The sequence below is a fragment of the Equus quagga genome, chromosome 1 (assembly GCF_021613505.1).
Source record: "Equus quagga isolate Etosha38 chromosome 1, UCLA_HA_Equagga_1.0, whole genome shotgun sequence".
Lineage (NCBI taxonomy): Eukaryota > Metazoa > Chordata > Mammalia > Perissodactyla > Equidae > Equus > Equus quagga.
In genome coordinates, this window is record NC_060267.1 from 86,635,950 (window position 1) to 86,655,662 (window position 19,713).

General features: G+C 38.9%; 1 protein-coding gene across 3 annotated transcripts in view; it reads right to left on the reverse strand.

The window, feature by feature from the left end:
• The window catches only part of SCAI (suppressor of cancer cell invasion), a 143,243-nt gene that overhangs the window by 65,449 nt on the left and 58,081 nt on the right, over window positions 1-19,713 (reverse strand). For all 3 annotated transcript variants that reach the window (XM_046644665.1, XM_046644669.1, XM_046644676.1), the window contains one exon: window positions 2,832-2,963. In XM_046644665.1, coding sequence (XP_046500621.1) covers window positions 2,832-2,963 — 132 coding nt within the window. The remainder of the gene's footprint in view (window positions 1-2,831; window positions 2,964-19,713) is intronic.

The following is a 19,713-nucleotide window of genomic DNA, read 5'->3' on the forward strand; positions in this document are numbered from 1 at the left end:
TTCCTTTTTCTCCCCCAACTGTTTAAATTGCATACTTAGACTTTTTTTTTTCCCTCCCCAAAGCCCCCGATACACAGTTGTATATTCTTAGTTGTGGGTCCTTCTAGTTGCGGCATGTGGGATGCCGCCTCAGCATGGCTTGATGAGTGGTGCCATGTCCGCACCCAGGATCCAAACTGGTGAAACCCTGGGCTGCCGCAGCAGAGCACACGAACTTAACCACTCGGCCACGGGGCCAGCCCCCATGGAATGGGTGAATTTTTATTGTATGAAATATAGCTCCATAAATCAGAGCGGGAGGAGGAAGGGAAGGAGGAGAAGAAGAAGGAGTCAGAATTATAACTGTGATAATGTTTTAAGAGTTGATAATAAAGGAGTTTGGGAGCCAAATGCCAGAAGCTACTGTAGGGATTTTCATGCAAAATTTTAAATGCTGGGCCAGCCCAGTGGTACAGAGGTTAAGTTCACATGTTCTGCTTTGGTGGCCCGGGCTTCGCAGGTTCAGATCCCGAGTGTGGACAGTATCCCACATATAAAATGGAAGAAGATGAGCACAGACGTTAGCTCAGGGCCAGTCTTCCTCAGCAAAAAGAGGAGGATTGGTAGCAGATGATAACTCAGGGCTAGTCTTCCGCAAAAAAAGAAATTTAAATGCTTTCTTAGTCTTTAAGTCTACCATCAATTTAACCTTTTTATTTGCCGTAATTTTAACAGGCACACGAAGATGTGTGGGAAATTTGCTTAAGAGAGATGCTAAATCTGAGGCTAGCAGTGAGTAGAAGGCGGCCATGGGTTTGTATTCTCATAATTTCTTCAGAGTATTTGAGGGCAGGGACTGTTCCTTTTATCTTTGAACTATCTGTACTCAATACAGAATGTGGCACATACTGAGGGCCAAGTAAATACTGAATAAATAAGATATACCTGGATAATACTGGAGAACAAAGAAAAGAAGTCTAAATATGCGGGGCCGGCCCCGTGGCCGAGTGGTTAAGTTCATGTGCTCCGCTGCAGGCGGCCCAGTGTTCTGTCAGTTCGAATTCTGGGCGTGGACATGGTACCACTTGTCAAGCCACGCTGAGGTGGCGTCCCACATGCCACAACTAGAAGGACCCACAACGAAGAATATACAACTATGTCTTGGGGGGCTTTGGGGAGGGGAAAAAGAAAAAGTCTAAGTATGCAATTTAAATGGTTTACAACAGTCTAGGGAAAAAAAGACAAAATCTCGGCATTCTGGGGTCATTTTTTGAATTATAATAGTGAAAGAAAACAATTCTTTAAAAAAGATGCAATTAATCTATAAAGCAAAAGAAAAAGCCGATCTCAAAGATATCTGTGTAGCACAAATCAGGAAGCAGCAGACTGCAGGAGTAAGAACACTGTCTTTGGAATCCTGCATTCAACAAATGTTTATGAAGCACCCGCAATGCGCAAGACCGAGGCTTAGGTACTAAAGAAACAGCGACAAGCAGAGCCCTGCTCTTAGGGGCATTTCACTTTAACGTAGGAAGACAGCATAAGCAAACATCAGATCATTTGAAAGAGTGATGAGTTTTATGAAGAAAATGGAATGAATAGAGGGCTAAGAGAGTGACTGACAGCACAGCTTTAGAAAGGGCGGTCATGGAGGATTCATTTGATGACCTGTATTATTTTTATAATAGTAAACTTTTTAAAAAAGATATATTAACCTCTTTAAAAATAAACTGTCAACACCATTCAGAACCTAGCGATGTACAATACAATTACAAAACATATGAGAATACAATTTTAAAACATGAGAGAAAGACTGCATTTTTTTTTTTAAGATTTTCTTGTTTTCCTTTGTCTCCCCAAAGCCCCTCGGTACATAGTTGTATATTCTTAGTTGTGGGTCCCTCTAGTTGTGGCATGTGGGACGCTGCCTCAGCGTGGCCCAACGAGCAGCGCCATGTCTGCGCCCAGGACCTAAACCAAGGAAACACTGGGCTGCCTGCAGCAGAGCGCAGGAACCTAACCACTCAACCACAGGGCCAGCCCCAAAGACTGCATTTTTACCCAGAAATAAACTGTAAATTAAAAATAACTTACTATCTTGACAATAATTCACTCCTACACAAAATTTGAAAAATTAAACCTATTTATCCTTAGTATTTTACCTATTGCATGAATGTATTTATGACTGAAACTAAACTAAGGAAGCTTTAGGGCTGAAGTCAATATCCTAAGAATCTCAAGAACTGAAATACCAGCTAAATCATTTAAATAAAACAAAATGGTACAAAATTATTACCTACCACACACAAGAATACAAAATCAAAGACACATTTTGGCAAAAGTATATATAGCATTGCTACCAGTTCGCTCAGGACACGCACAACTAAAGTAAAAATAACACTGTCTAGAACACTCCATCATTCCTTTAGTCAACAGATAATTTATCCTAAGAAAAAGAAAGAGAGAATAAAAGAAACTAGCACACAAGTGTACAAAAAAGCAACAGGAGCGAGGCCCCACATTCTCTTGCACATGCATTCCTAGTCTCCCTAGTGCTCAATACCCCAGTGTGTAAAATCAGATGTAAATAGGGTATAATGTGGAATAATATATATAAAACCATCTAACAAAATAGCTCTTCCCAACTTGAGTAAAACCATATGTCATCCTCTTTTCCTATTGTTTTTTCATCTGAGAATGAAGAAACTGTGTCAAAGAAAAAAAGGATGATGGCTTCTAGCAGAGATATTTATATAATATTCTATCCATAACATTCAGGAACTTACCACACATCAGCCAAGGGGGTAAATCCAGAACTAGAGAAAAGTTTAAGGCATCAAGAGTCCACTAACCTTAACCCATTGAACAGCTGCTTAGATTTATCCAGAAGATAACAAAAATCTGTAACTGTTTTCCTCTCTCCCTGTGGGATGTCATCTTCAGCACCTCCAGAGGACATGATTTCTTTAAGAGCAAATTCAGTCCTGTAAGAAAACATGTGTCCATTTACCAAGTAGGTGAAAATAAAAAGAGAAATAGACCTTAGTCATATCATCTGATAGCATTTTTCCAAGATGGATAGGGAATTATTCTGATTACAATCAAATCATCAAAATAATTTAAACGTAAGATGATATGGGAGAATGGACAATTTCATATTGTCAGTGGGACTGAAAATTGGTACATCCAAATTGGAAAGAAATTTTTATCAGATTCTCTTATCCAATAGACAGTATTTGAATGCCTATCATGTTCCAGGCACTCCTCTACATGGTTAAGAATCAAACACATTGATCTTTTTAACCTATTTATCTATTTGATCCACTCTGTAAATCCATCCTGGAAAATGATCCTACAAATGGAAAACACTTTATCCATAAAGATATTTATTTCAGTATCGTAATATTTAAAAATTGCTAACAACCTAAAAGAACCAAAAGAAGGTAATGGTTAAGTACTTCACAGAACACTGACGACTGCATTCTACCCTATCTCTAACTTAGAATTACATTAAGATGATAAGGCAATAATATGGGGACACAGTATAAAAGGGATATAAAAATCACACACATATTTTAAAGCTATATTTTATCGAATCCAAACTATCTTCCTGTGTAATCAATCATGTCAATCAGCCATTTAAAAAAAAGCAAGTTGCTGGACAGTATACAGTATACTATAAACTTACATTAAACAAAAAAAATTCATTTGTGTGTACACATGGACAGAAATCCCTGGGACAACATAGGGAAATTTAGTCCCAGTGTAGGGTGAAAAACTAGGCAGAAGAGACAAGGGCCAGATACCAGAGATGGGAGTTAGGGTGTGTTGTAGTTATTTTGGTAAATATTTTTCTCTTCAACATTGTCTTGAACAGGCAATTGCAGGTGCAAGGCAGGAAAACTGTCAGCAAGACTAGAACTGTCAAGGGGCTCTGGGGTAACACATGGGTGGCACTGGAGCCAGCCGGTGAGGAAGAGGTTTCCAACATGCATGCAAGGCACTGGGTGGTCCCTGCATGTTCACTTGGTCCCGCTTCCCACCATCTCTTTCCGCACTCCATGATGGACTAGGGTTTTTAACAGAGGGAAACAGACCTTGAGAAGCCTTGAGCCTGGGAAGGGGTTTCACATGGTACTGACCCTCGTAAGTCCTCTCCCCATCCAACCCCCACCTTGATTCTCTAAACCCAGCAGGGGAGGCACAAACCCGACTACAGCTTTCTCCACCTTGCCTCATGTACCTCATGTGCCAAGGTGGCTCATAGCCCCAGGGCAGAGGAGTTGACAGGAGAAAAAGAGAAAAGTTTAAAATAAATTCAATAAGGAAGGATATTAGAAATAAAGCAGGAAGAAAACGCCATAATGAAGCAAATAAAAATCTGAGTATGAAGAATATAATCATTGAAATAAATCTAATAGGTGGATGGATTGAAGAGCAGAAAGGATACAGCTAAGCAAATTAATAAGCTAAAATATCAGTCCTCCAAAAGAGTACTTTTAAAGTACTCTCCCAAAAGACATGAGAAAGAGAGAAAATACACAAAGGAAAACTCAAGACATACAGAACAGAGAAGGGAAGGAAATCAACATCCACATAATAGCATACATAGAAGGAGAGAAAAAAATACGTAAGGGTGATGAAATATTTGCAGAAATAAACTTCTGTAAACTTCCCAGAATTAGAGAAAATGTAAGACCTCAAACTAAACGGCTCAAAGGACATCAAAAAGAGAAAGAATCCCCTAGCTAGAAACATTAAAGTGAAACTGAAGACTTCCAGAGAAGGCCTCCCCCGCTCCTGAGCAACCAGTCCTGCAGTCACAGTCACAGAGGGCACCCTGCACGGGCACCAGAGCGCCAAATGGGAGCAGCCCGGCCACGCACACACAAAGGGCCAGCTTGCTCTGGATGCTGGAGCTCGAGTGAGGTGAGGAGGGCATCTTGAGCGAGGAGAACTGGCAGGAGTGAGAGCCTCAGCAGGGTGGGGAGGGCATCTCCACATGGAAGGGTTCAGAGGCAGCAATAGGAGATTTGTCATATCTAGGAGGATTCATCAAATAAGAAAATTTATTAAGGACACTGGGACCCAGCTCTCTCTGTACAAGAGGGAGACACAAACAAGGAAAGGAAAAAGGTTAGAATGAACCCTGTGCACTGAAACTGGAGGTACGATGAACTAATGGATTTTTAAAATATAGACATAAATGTGTCAGAGATGTGTGTGTGTATACATAAGCACATACATACATACTCCCTAGCTCTGTAAATCTGTCTACTGAGCGGGCCTTGGAGCAGTGACCACGTCCACTCTCCAAGGGTATGAACAGACCTAGCACTCAAATCTTGGCTTCTATACCATTCTCCAATAAAGGGAACCAGAACTCCTTGGAGAATTGTAACTAGCTAATTACAGCACTGGGGCAGAAAAAGTGCAAGATGAATATGGAATATCCTGTGCCAGGGAGCAAGAAAGTGCTCAAAGAATGAGACAGACATGTCAAAGAGACGTAGGACCTAAGTGTCTATTAATAGATGAATGATAAAGAAAATGTGCTATATATACACAATGGAATATTATTCAGTCATAAAAAGGGGGAAATCCTGCCATCTGCAGCACAGACCTTGAGGGCATTGTGCAAAGTGAAATAAGCCAGACAGTAACTTACATGTGGAATCTAAAAAGAAACCAAACTCATAGAAACAGAACAGATTGGTGGTTGCTGGAGGTGGGGATGAGGCTTGGCAGAAAAGAATGAAGGTGGCCAAAGAGTACAAACTTCTAGTTATAAGATAAATAAATTCTGGGGATGTAATGTACAGGATGGGGACTACAGTTAACAACACTGTATTGTATATTTGAAAGTTGCTAAGAAAGCAGATCTTAAAAGTTCTCATCATAAGAAAAAAAATTCTTAACTATGTGAAATGATGGATGTTAACTAAACTTATTGTGGTAATCATTTTGCAATATATACATACGTCAAATCATTATGTTGTACACCTAAAACCAATATAATGTTATATGTCAATGATATCTCAATAAAACTGGAAAAAAATAAAATTAAGCATCAAAAAAAAAGGACATAAGCCCAGCCTGAAGCTTCCACTGACCAAAGTGGAGATAATTTCAGCATCAAAACAAATAATACTAGTAAAATGGTTACGTTCTTAATTTGAATAAATGGTTCTTATTTTGAATAAATATTTTTGAAACAATACTGACATGAATAAATAATGAATAAATGCAAAATTTGATAGTGAATGGGAGAGTTTCAGAGTACTTCCCTACAAAATACACATTAATTCCAAAAGGAAAAAATAACTTTGCAGCAGTAAAACCTGGCGGACACCACCTTGACCAAGTGATCAAAGTGAACAGCATAAGCAGTCGGACAAATCACAGTCCTGGACCACCTGACAGGATGCAGTGAGAGGTGACGTTCCTGCCAGAGAGCCCTAACTTGAGTCTAATCACGAGGAAACAGACAAAACCAAACTGGGAGATGTTCTACAAAATAACCAACCTGAAATCTCCAAAAATGTCAAGGTCAAAAATGTCAAGGATGCTCCTCCAAAGAAAAGGGAAGATGGAGGTGCAATGCCTGGTTCTGAGCGGGACCTTTCTGCTGTAAAGGACGTCACTGGGACAACTGGTAAAGCCTGAACGGGATCTGAGAACTAAATAGTAGCAATGTACCAATGTTAATAAGAAAAAAAAATTAAACCTCACCAGTAATCAACAAAATACAAACCAAATACAACAAAGCTAGCACATTAAAAATACACTAAGTACAGCAGTTGAATATGCACTGAAATGAGCAAATTTTTAGGGGCAATGTAAATTAGTTCAGACCTGTGAGATTCACTGTATGCATCGGGGGATATATTCATTTTATCAGACCCAGCAATTACACTTCTGGAAATTTATCTTAAGGAACATGTTAACTATCATTACTGATAAATTGCTCATAACACCAGGAAGTGGTGAGGAACCGCTAGCCAGTCCCATCTACCCCTATCACACAATGACCTATTCTCCAAACACAGTGAAATACCTGCAAATCTCTGAACATATTCTACTCTTACATAACATAACAACTTTACACATTATTCTCTTCATCTATTTCTTTCACCTGGTGAAGTGATATTCGTAGTTTGAGATATTATTCAAATGACACCTTTTCAGTAAAACTTTCCTTGAAAATCTAATCTCTCCCTGGCACTTACATATGATCAAATCAGTAGAGGCTTCTTCAGTGACTCCATAAACAGTTATACACACAACAATTATTTGTTTAAGAAAAAAAAGTCTGTCTCACCCTCTAGAACTACACTGTCCATGACTGTAGCCATTAGCCACAGGTGGCTACTTAGCACTTGAAACATGGCTACTCTTAATTGAGATGTGTTGTGAATATAAAATACACCAAATTTAGAAGACTTAGTATGAAAAAAAGATGTAAAAATCTATTGTTACACGCTCAAATAATATTTTGGTTATTTAGTTAAATAAAATATATTATTAAAATTAATTTGATCTGTTTTTTACTTTTGTTTTTTTAAAAGATTTTATTTTTTCCTTTTTCTCCCCAAAGTCCCCCAGTACATAGCTGTATATTCTTTGTTGTGGGTCCTTCTAGTTGTGGCATGTGGGACGCTGCCTCAGCGTGGCCTGATGAGCAGTGCCATGTCCGTGCCCAGGATTCGAACCAACGAAACACTGGGCCGCCTGCAGCGGAGCGCACAGACTTAACCACTTGGCCACAGGGGCAGCCCCTGTTTTTTACTTTTTAACGTGGCTACTAGAAAATTTAAAATTACACGTGACTCGATTATATTTTTATTGAACAGATATAAAACTGTCATTATTCATAGATGACATGAGCCTTTCCATAGAAATTTCAGAAGAACCTACAGATAAATTATTAGAATTAATCAGTGAGTTTTAGCAAAGTTGCTAGAGATAAGGTGCATATAAAAAGATCAACTGTATTTCTATATCCCCAAGAACAACTAATTAGAAAGTAAAGCTAAAAAAACTATATCATTTACAACAGCACCAAGGAATATCAAGTAACTAGGAATAAATATAATGCAGATGTGCAAGACCTCATCACAGAAAACTGTAAAACCCTAAGAGATAAATTAAAGAAGACTTGTAGAAAATTAAGAATATGCCATGTTTTTTTACTGGAAGCCTCAAAATTATAAAGACCTCAATTCTCCCTAAATTGGTCAATATATTCAATGTAACAAAAATCTCAATAGATTTGTTTGTAGAAATGGACAAGTTGATCCTATAATTTACATGGAAATGCAAAGAGCCAAAGCAGCTAAAACAATCTTGAAGAAGAGTAAGATGGGAGGACTTACTCCACTGGATCTCAAGACTTTTTTAAGCTCTAGGATTGAAGACTGTGGTATTGGTGTAGAAGAGAAAAACGGACCAACACAACAGAATGGAGAGTTGAGAAATAACCCACATGTATATGGACATGATTTATGACAACGGTGGCAGTGTAAAGCAATGAAGAAAAATGGTTTTATCAAAAATAAAAAAGAAAGAAAGAGAAAGAAAAAGAGCCAAGGCTGAGTCAACTAGATCTCTAAATTAAAAGAAAAAACACGAGTCCTGATTCCTACATAGACGACACACAAAAATAAATTCTAGGTAGACTTCAGATGTAAATGTAAAAGGTAAAATAAAATAGTTCTTAGATGATAATATAGGAGGCTATCTTCATGACCCTGAGGTAAAAAAATGATTTCTTAAACAGGTCTCCAAAGTACTCTTCATAAAGGAGAAACTAGACCATTTTAAAAACCAAGTATTATGTTCATTAAAAGACACCATTAAGAAAGTGAAAAGACAAGCCATACAGCAAAAGAAGATATTTGCAATATATATTTTTGACAAAGGACTTGTAACCAAAATAAATGAAGAACTACAGATCAGTAAGAAAAAAACAATCTCATAAAAAGAGGGAGTAGGCAAAAGGAGGCAGCTAAATGAAAGGATGCTAAGTTCCATTAGTCATCAGAGAAATGCAAACCAAAATGATGGGGCCAACCCAGTGGGGCAGCAGTTAAGTTCACGTGCTCACCGGTTTCGATCCCAGGTGTGGACCTATGCACTGTTTATCAAGCCATGCTGTAGCAGGTGTCTCACATATAAAATAGAGAAGATGGGCATGGATGTTAGCTCAAGGCCAATCTTCCTCAGCAAAAAGAGGAGGATTGGTGGTGGATGTTAGCTCAGGGCTAATCTTCCTCAAAAAAAAAAGCCAAAATGAGATACTATGAAATGCCTACCAGACTATCCCAAAGATTAAAAAACCCAACAATCCCAAGTGTTGGAAGAATGTGTAGCAACAGGAACTACTAGAAAACTATTTAGCAGTATCTACTAAAACATACCCTTTGGATTCAGCAACTAGTTATATACCAACAGATATGCAACATGTATGCACCAAAAGACATTTACAAGAATGTTCATAGAAGTAAAATTTGTAATTGCCAAAATCTGGAAGCAATAAAGTATCTAACAATAATGAAATGGATACATAAGTGGAATACTGTAGTGTAATGAAAATGAACACACTACAGCCCCCTGCAACAACAGGGACAAACTCAACATAATGTTGAGCAAAACAAAGCAGACACAAAAGAATACATGCCATGATTCCAATACATAAAGTACAAAACAGATAAAACTGAATTACGGTATTTGATAGATTCATCAAGATAGTGGTTACTTTTAGGGAGGAGGCAAGAAATAAGAGGGATGCTAGCAATATTGTATTTCTTGACCTGGGGTTAATACTGCAAAAATTTATTGACCTACACATTTATTATCTATACATTTTTCTGATTGTGTTATTCCTGAATAAAAAGAGTTGAAAAACAGAAAGGAAAAACGAAGAGGGAGGAAAAATACCAAACCCTGATGATTTTACAAATAAGTTTTACCAAACATTTAAAAGACACAAAACATTGAATATACTTTCCTCCCAACATTCATTTTAATAAAGCTAACACAGCCTTGACATCAAAACCATAGACAGGCAATACAAAAAAGCAAAACTACAAGCCAAAGTCCATATTATATAAATAGTTGTTATGGTATCAAATGTTGGTAATATTAATAGATCATGGATAATTGAAATTTTAATATAAGGCAGCAAACACAATCTCACTTGTTTACTAAAAAATAAATGGTAAATTAAGATGTATGAATGAAATATATACGTACCTATCTATATCAATTATGTGGGAAAAATAGTTGTGTGAATCTATAAGCAAGGTCAGATCTATAGATATTTATGGGAAGCATATTTGTAAGCATAGCACATGGGTAAGAATAGAAGTAGAGAGACTAGTTACGTCAGCGACATGGCAGAGTGAGCTCACCCCCGGGACTCTCTCCCCTCCAAATTACAACCAAAAGGAGCAACTGTTTTTCAACCAAAAGATCCTAATAAGACAGAGATTGTCAGAGACCCACAGCAGCCAAATGACAGAGCGTAGAGAGGCTGGAGCCGCCCTCGGAGGAGCTGGAACCAGGTAGGAGAGAACTTTGCTCCCTGCCCTAGAGACTGGGATCGCTGCTGTGGGTGCGGGAAGGAGCTGGGGAGGGGCCACGCATCCGCGGGATCGTCCAGGACTCCCACCACCTGAGCAGCAGAAACCCTCTAACAGGGGAAAGCTTTCGCGTGGGGAAGCCCCAGCAAGCCAGGGCCCCGGGAAACCAGAGAGTGAGAGCTGAAGAGAATCCAGGTCTGCGCAGGAGAGAAAGTGCCCATCCTCCCCCAAACTGCACTGGGCGCCATCATCGCAGCTGAAGGCGGAGGGTTCAGAATGTGTGGCTCTCGACCTCCATCTAGTGGCGACAGGATGTAACTGCAACTGAAAATAGTATTATGTGCAAAAACCGCTCCTCTACCATCCAGCAATTTATAAAAGCTCCAGTCCACAAGGAAAAGAGTAAAAATACAGAAGTATGTCCTGAGGACTTGGAAATAGGTAAACTAAGTGACAATGAATTCAGAATAGCTATCATCAAAAAATTCAATGAGGTACAGGGAAATATAGAGAAACAAGTCAACGAGTCTGGAATTACTTCACAAAAGAGATTGAAACTATAAAGAAGAATCAATAAGAAATACTAGAGATGAAAAACACAATGGATCAGATAAAACAGAATACGGATTCCCTGAATGCCCGTGTAGACACCATAGAGGAGCAAATTAGCATAATCGAAGATAGGCTGAATGGTTCCAGAGAAAGAAAGAGAACTAAGAATTTTTTTAAAAAATGAAGAAAATCTCCGAGAAATAGCAGATTCAATGAGAAAATACAACTTAGGAATCATCGGAATTCCTGAGGGCGTGGAAAAGGAAAATGGAGCAGAAAGTGTGCTCAACGAAATAATAGAAGAGAACTTCCCAAATCTAGGGATTGAGAGAGAAATGTGTGTGGAGGAAGATTTCAGATCTCCTAGATTTGTCAATGTAAAAAGAGCTACTGCAAGGCATATAGTAGTAAAAATGGCAAAAATGAATGACAAAGAAAAAATACTCAGGGCAGCAAGGCAGAAGAAAATAACCTACAAAGGAACCCCTATCAGACTTTCAGCAGATTTCTCTACAGAAATCTTACAAGCTAGCAGAGATTGGAAGGACATATTCAAAACCTTAAAGGATAAAAATGTTCAGCCAAGAATACTCTATCCAGCAAAAATATCCTTCAGAGGGAGAAAATAAATCATTTCCAGACAAACAAAAGCTAAGGGAATTCGTAGCCACAAGACCTCCACTACAAGAAATCCTCAAGAAGGTCCTCATACCTGAAAAAAGAAAAAAAGGGAGAAAGGGGTCACAAAACACAGAGTAGAGAGACAAACAGATAGAATCGGAATAGGATAGCAAATATTCAACTATAGCATTAGGATAAAGGGAAGGAATCCACCAAAGCAAAGACAATCCTATCACTCTAACCACAAACTCACAACACAAGTTGGAATAAGAGAGGAAAATAATAATTTAGGAGGGGAAGAGGAAAGGGACTGAATCAGTTTAGGCTAAGGAAGTAAGAGACCACCAGTAAATGAACTATGTTATACACGAGATTCTGAATACAAACTTCAGAGTAGCCACTAAACTAAAAAACAGAACAGAGACACAAAACATAAATAAGGAAAAATCTAAGAAACCCAGCATAAGAATTTGCAGTATTAAATGGGTAGGCTAAAACACACAGGACAAGAAACAAAGGAAATGCAGGAAAACCAGAAAGCAAGTGACAGAATGACAGCATTAAGCCCTCAGGCATCAATAATCACCCTCAATGTAAATGGATTGAACTCTCCAATAAAAAGACACAGAGTGGCAAAATGAATTAAAGAACAAGACCCAACAATTTGTTGCCTCCAGGAAACACACCTCAGCTCCAAGGACAAACACAGGCTCAGAGTAAAGGGGTGGAAGACAATACTCCAAGCTAATAGCAAACAAAAGAAAGCAGGTGTCACAATAGTTATATCAGACAAAACAGATTTCAAGATAAGGCAGGTAAAGAGAGACATACAAGGCCAATATATAATGATCAAAGGGACACTTTGTCAAGAAGAAATAACGCTTATAAATATCTATGCACCCAACACAGGAGCACCAATGTTCATAAAGCAACTATTAACAAACCTAAAAGAAGATATCAAAAATAACACAATAATAGTAGGGGACCTCAACACTCCACTCACATCAATGGACAGATCACCCAGACAGAAAATCAACAAGGAAACAGTGGAGTTAAATGAAAAGATAAAACAGTTGGACTTAATAAACATATATAGAACACTTCATCCAAAAACAACAGAATACACATTCTTCTCAAGTGTGCATGGAACATTCTCAAGGATAGACCATATGTTGGGAAACAAGGCAAGCCTCTACAAATTTAAAAAAATTGAAATAATAACAAGCACCTTCTCTGATCATAATGCTATGAAGCTAGAAATTAATTACAAGAAAAAAGCTGAGAAAGGCTGAAGACTAAACAATATTCTATTGAACAAGCAATGGATCATTGAAGAAATTAAAGAAGAAATAAAAAAATACCTGGAGACAAATGAAAATGATAAGATGCCATACCAATGATACAGCAAAAGCTGTATTAAGAGGAAAATTCATTGCAATACAGGCACATCTTAACAAACAAGAAAAATCCCAAGTAAGCAATCTTAAACTACACCTAACTGAATTAGAGAAAGAATAACAAAGCCCAAACTCAGCAGAAAGAGAGAAATAATAAAAATCAGAGCAGAAATAAATGCTATTGAAACAAAAAAGGCAGTAGAAAGGATCAATGAAACAAAGAGCTGGTTCTTTGAGAAGATAAATAAAATTGACTAACTCCTAGCCAGACTTACAAAGAAAAAAAGAGAGAGAGAGCAAATAAACAAAATCAGAAGTGAAAGGGGAGAAATAACAACAGACTCCACAGAAATACAATGGATTATAAGAGAATACTATGAAAAACTATATGCCAACAAAATGGATAACCTAGAGGAAATGGATAAATTCTTGGACTCCTACAATCTCCCAAAGCTTAGTCAAGAAGAAGCAGACAATTTGAACAGACCAATCACAAGGAAAGAGATTGAAACAGCAATCAAAAGCATCCCAAAGAATAAAACCCCAGGACCAGATGGCTTTCCTGGGGAATTCTACCAAACTTTCAGAGAGGATTTAATACCTATCCTTTTCAGGCCATTCCACAAAATTAGGGAGGATGGAACACTTCGTAATACATTCTATGAGGCCAACATCACGCTAATACAAAAGCCTGACAAGGACAGCATGAAAAAGGAGAACTACAGGCCAATACTTCTGATGAACATAGATGCAAAAATTCTCAACAATGGGGCTGGCCCCGTGGCCAAGTGGTTAAGTTCGCGCACTCTGCTGCAGGCGGCCCAGTGTTTCGTTGGTTCGAATCCTGGGCGCGGACATGGCACTGCTCATCAAGCCACGCTGAGGCAGCGTCCCACGTGCCACAACTAGAAGGCCCCACAACGAAGAATATACAACTATGTACCAGGGGGCTTTGGGAAGAAAAAGGAAAAAAAAAAATCTTAAAAAAAAAAAAAATTCTCAACAAAATTTTGGCAACCCAAATTCAGCAATTCATCAAAAGGATCATACATCATGATCAAGTGGGATTCATACCAGGGACACAGGGATGGTTCAACATCTGCAAATCAATCAATGTGATACACCACATCAACAAATTGAGGAATAAAAACCACATGATCATCTCAATGGATGCAGAGAAAGCATTTGACAAGATCCAACAGCCATTTATGATAAAAACTCTGAAGAAAACGGGCATAGAAGGGAACTACCTCAACATAATAAAGGCCATATACGACAAACCCACAGCCAACATCATACTCAATGGGCAAAAACTGAGCACCATCCCCCTGAAAACAGGAATGAGACAAGGATGCCCTCTATCACCACTCTTATTTAACATAGTACTGGAGGTTTTGGCCAGAGCAATCAGGCAAGAAAAGGAAATAAAAGGAACCCAAATAGGGAGGGAAGAAGTAAAACTCTCGCTGTTTGCAGACGACATGATCTTATATATAGAAAACCCCAAAGAATCCATTAGAAAACCTTTAGAAGTAATCAACACCCACAGCATAGTTGCAGGGTACAAAATCAACTTACAAAAATCAGTTGCATTTCTATACTCTAATAACGAACTAACAGAAAAAGAACTCAAGAACACAATGCCATTCACAATCGCAACAAAAGGAATAAAATACCTCGGGGCGAACTTAACTAAGGAAGTGAAAGACCTATATAATGAAAATTACAAGGCTTTTCTGAAAGAAATGGATGACGACATAGAGATGGAAAGACATTCTATGTACATGGATTGGAAGAATAAACATAGTTAAAATGTCCATTCTACCTAAAGCAATCTACAGATTCAACGCCATCCCAATCAGAAGCCCAATGACATTCTTCACAGAAATAGAACAAAGAATCCTAAAATTCATATGGGGCAACAAAAGACCCCGAATTGCTAAAGCAATCCTGAGAAAAAAGAACACAGCTGGAGGCATCACAATCCCTGCCTTCAAAACATACTACAAAGCTACAGTAATCAAAACAGCATGGTACTGGTACAAAAACAGGTGCACAGATCAATGGAACAGAATTGAAAGCCCAGAAACAAAACCATACATCTATGGACAGCTAATCTTCGACAAAGGAGCTGAGGGCATACATTGGAGAAAAGAAAGTCTTTTCAACAAATGGTGCTGGGAAAACTGGAAAGCAACATGTAAAGGAATGAAAATTGACCATTCTTTTTCACCATTCACCAAAATAAACTCAAAATGGATCAAAGACCTAAAGGTGAGACCTGAAACCATAAACCTTCTAGAAGAAAATGTAGGCAGTACACTCTTTGACATCAGCATTAAAAGGATCTTTTCGGACACCATGTCTTCTCAGACAAGGGAAACAACAGAAAGAATAAACAAATGGGACTTCATCAGACTAAAGAGCTTCTTCAAGGCAAAGGAAAATAGGATTGAAACAAAAAAATTACCCACTAACTGGGAAAAAAAATTGCAAGTCATACATCCGACAAAGGCTTAATAGCCATAATATATAAAGAACTCACACAACTCAACAACAAAAAATCAAACAACCCGATCAAAAAATTGGCAGGAGACACGAACAGACATTTCTCCAAAGAAGATATACAGATGGCCAACAGGCAAATGAAAAGATGATCATCGCTGATCATCAGGGAAATGCAAATCAAAACTACACTAAGGTATCACCTTACACCCATTACAATGACAAAAATAACTAAAAGAAATAGTAACAAATGTTGGAGAGGTTGTGGAGAAAAAGGAACCCTCATACACTGCTGGTGGGAATGCAAACTGGTGCAGCCACTATGGAAAACAGTATGGAGATTCCTCAAAAAATTAAAAATAGAACTACCATATGATCCAGCCATCCCACTACTGGGTATCTATCCAAAGAGCTTGAAGTCAGCAATTCCAAAAGTCCCATGCACCCCTATGTTCATTGCAGCATTATTTACAATAGCCAAGACATGGAAGCAACCTAAGTGCCCATCAACAGATGACTGAATAAAGAATATGTGGTATATATATACACAATGGAATACTACTCAGCCGTAAAAAAGAACAAAATCGTCTCATTTGCAACAACATGGATGGACCTTGAGGGAATTATGTTAAGTGAAATAAGCCAGATAGAGAAGGACAATCTCTGTATGACTCCACTCATATGAGGAATTTAAAAATGTGGACAAAGAGAACAGATTAGTGGCTATCAGGGGAAAGGTGGGGTGGGGGGGGCACAAAGGGTGAAGGGGTGCACCTACAACACGACTGACAGACAATAATGTACAACTGAAATTTCACACGATTGTAAACTCTCATTAACTCAACAAAAATTAAATAAATAAACAAACCCCTATTCACTCTGAAAAAAAAAAAAGAATAGAAGTAGACAGAAAGAAAAAGACATACATTGTTGTGGGTTGAATTGTGTCCCTCCCCTCCCACCCCCCACAAAATATGTTGAAGTCCTAACCCCTTGTCCCTGTGAATGTGACCTTATTTGGAAATAGGGTATCTGCAGATGTAATTAAGAAGTAAGTTAACACGGGGTCACACTGAAATGCAGTGAGTCCTTAATCCAACGTGGCCAGTGTCCTTATAAGCCGAGAAGAGACGCAGAGACAGACACACATAGAGAGAAGAACATCTTGGGAAGACACACAGAGGGAACACAGCCATATGAAGAAGGAGACAGACATTGGAATCATGCAGCTGTAAGCCAAGGAATGCCAAGGATTGCTGGCAACCACCAAAAGCTAGGGAAGAGACACGGAACAGATTCTCCCTCTGAGCTTCTATACGGGAATCAACTCTGCCAACACCTTGATTTTGGACTTCTGGCCTCCTAAGTGTGGGAGCACCAATCTGGTTGTTTTCAGCCGCTGTTTGTGGTAATCTGTTACGGCAGCCCTAGGAAACCAATCTACAGACGGCAGAGTCCCAACACAGGTTACCAGATGGGCACACAACCAAAGGAGCAACGAGGGGGCACAACTGCTCAAAGACTTGTTCTGCTCGATATAGAGCATCTGGCAAATCACTGACCTGTCTTGCTGACAACTCCTTTCTACAGGAAGTCTTTTGACAAAGCAACAACAGAAACTGGTACTCTGGATTCGATCCTGAGTAAGTGGTTGGCAATCCGAAAGTATGAAAGAAACCTGGAGAGACTATGATACAAGGGTGTATTACGTTCTATCAGGGAGCACAATGCAGAGTCTTACGGCAGTGGGAAGGGCCTGGACCAGGACAGAAGCCAAGCGTTCCTGGTCCCGACACTTCCTAGTTACGTGATGGTAAACAACAAAACAACCTGAGCCAACACTCTGAGTTGCAGGTTTTTAATTCACAAACAAGTAATTTACACTTGTCCTGCCTGTCTCAGGTAACTGTTGTGAAGACAGAACAAGATTTAGGTGTGAAAGAAGTCTGAAAACACTATAAAATGCATAATATCACCACCATTATTACTCTGCAGTTTAGTGATGTTTCAAAAATACAGGGAATGGCTCTGTGATCAGAAAAGGGAAACAGGCTGAGAAAAGAAGTACATAGGAAATGAAACCAAAATATAATAAAAATTAATTCTGACAAAGAAGAGAAGGTATTTATAGAAATCACATAGTTGAAAAGAGATCATTTTGTTATGCACTCGGATTTTTTACAAGTAATGTAAAAAGACAGAACGGCTGTATAATTAAGCGTCAACATAAGAGAGTGTCACACATGTTTTCTTAGCTATAAAAATGGAATATTAATAACAGATACCTCATAACGCTACTGGACAATAAAATGAGCTAATGAATGTAAAATTTCCCTGTAAATTATTCTAAAATTATTAGTTGTAAAACTGTTTTAGATGCACTCAAAAACGCATAAACTGAAAAATATCAAGTACAAAAAATGCTGAATGTGTGTGTGTTTGGGGGGTGATGACGATGATTTTGTCATATTCAGTATAAAAGGAAGAAGCAGCTACTGCCCTGTGCAGATGGCGTTCCTACAATATGAACAAATGGCAGTGCTCAAAAGCTGGTTCTGGGGCTGGCCCCGTGGCCGAGTGGTTAAGTTCGCGCGCTCCACTTCAGCGGCCCAGGGTCTCACTGGTTCAGATCCTGGGTGCAGACATGGCACTGCTCATCAGGTCACGCTGAGGCAGCATCCCACATGCCACAACTAGAAGGACCTACAACTAGAAATACACAACTATGTACCAGGGGGCTTTGGGAGAAAAACGAAAAATAAAATATTTAAAAAAAAAAAAAAAAAGCTGGTCCTTACCAAAGAGTGTGCAAAGCATCTTCATTATCAAAGACAGCATAAAGCTATCATGAATTATATACAAATTATTTTCTGAAAATAATTTTTCTGACTTATTCCAACATGGGATTGAACGTAAACTACATGCTATAATAATTATAAGAGAATGCATAGGCACCAAACTTCTCATTGTTCAATGTATAAAGAAACTGAATGAATTGAGGGCAAAGAGAGTTTACGAAAAGGAAGCCAAAGGAGCAAGGGGATGGAGCAGCAGTGACATACATACAGCCAGAAGGTCATCTGGTCAGGAGACTATAAAGATATCATTTTGCCGACCAAATGTGGAGAAAGAGACGTGTTTACCTAACACAAACAAATATGCAAATTCTTCAACTGAGACATAGCACACAGCCTAACAGAAAGCACTGCAGTGAAAGGGAAGAAAGGCAGTTAGTCAGTCCGTCAGCAAAAAAGGATGACTATCAACCAGACTCATGCAAGATCTATTTATGAAACTAATGGGGCAGGAAACACAAAAATATACAAAATGAAGGAAAGCATCAAAAATAGGTACCCTGGAGAATGACGGGAGGAAACATGACCTGAAGCAGCCTATAGCTAACAATTCATAAAAACTGTCCCCGGCGGAAAACCCACAGAGGCAGCAGTCAAGTACAATGTAGTTGAATTTAAACAGCCGTTTATTCCTAACACAAAAACTCAAAAGAGAACAAGAAATTCAGACAAGAGCCTCAATCACAACCAACAAGACATCACTCCTACTCAGCATGTAAACAGCAGGGCACATGACTTCTTCTTAATCACACACAAAGATGACCACAGCAGCCGCTGCCAAAGGTCTATGCAGAGTACACTAAAAACTATGAAAAGGAATCAAGGAAATCTCCTTGAACGTGGAGTCGGGAGGCCAGAAGGCGAAGCCCTCATCTACTGCCACTGGACATCAATTACAGACCTCAAAAGAAACATGTCAACTACAGACTCCAGCAGTTAGAATTCTCCTTGCCCAATAAGCCCAGCCAATGGGAAACCGTCAGCACTCTGAACTCTCGCTGTCCTCCAATGGACTTTTGTTCAAAACAACCCCTCCCAACTTCCTCCTTGTCCTCTGTAAAGTAACGTTCCTCTCCTTTGTTTGCTGGACTTGCCTATGGTTTTTGCTATAGCTTGCTTGTCCCGAATTGCAACTCCTCTGCTATTCCCGAATAAACCCATTTTGCTGGTAAAATAACTAGCTGTTTCATTTTTTAAGACAACATTACTTGGTGCCAAGGA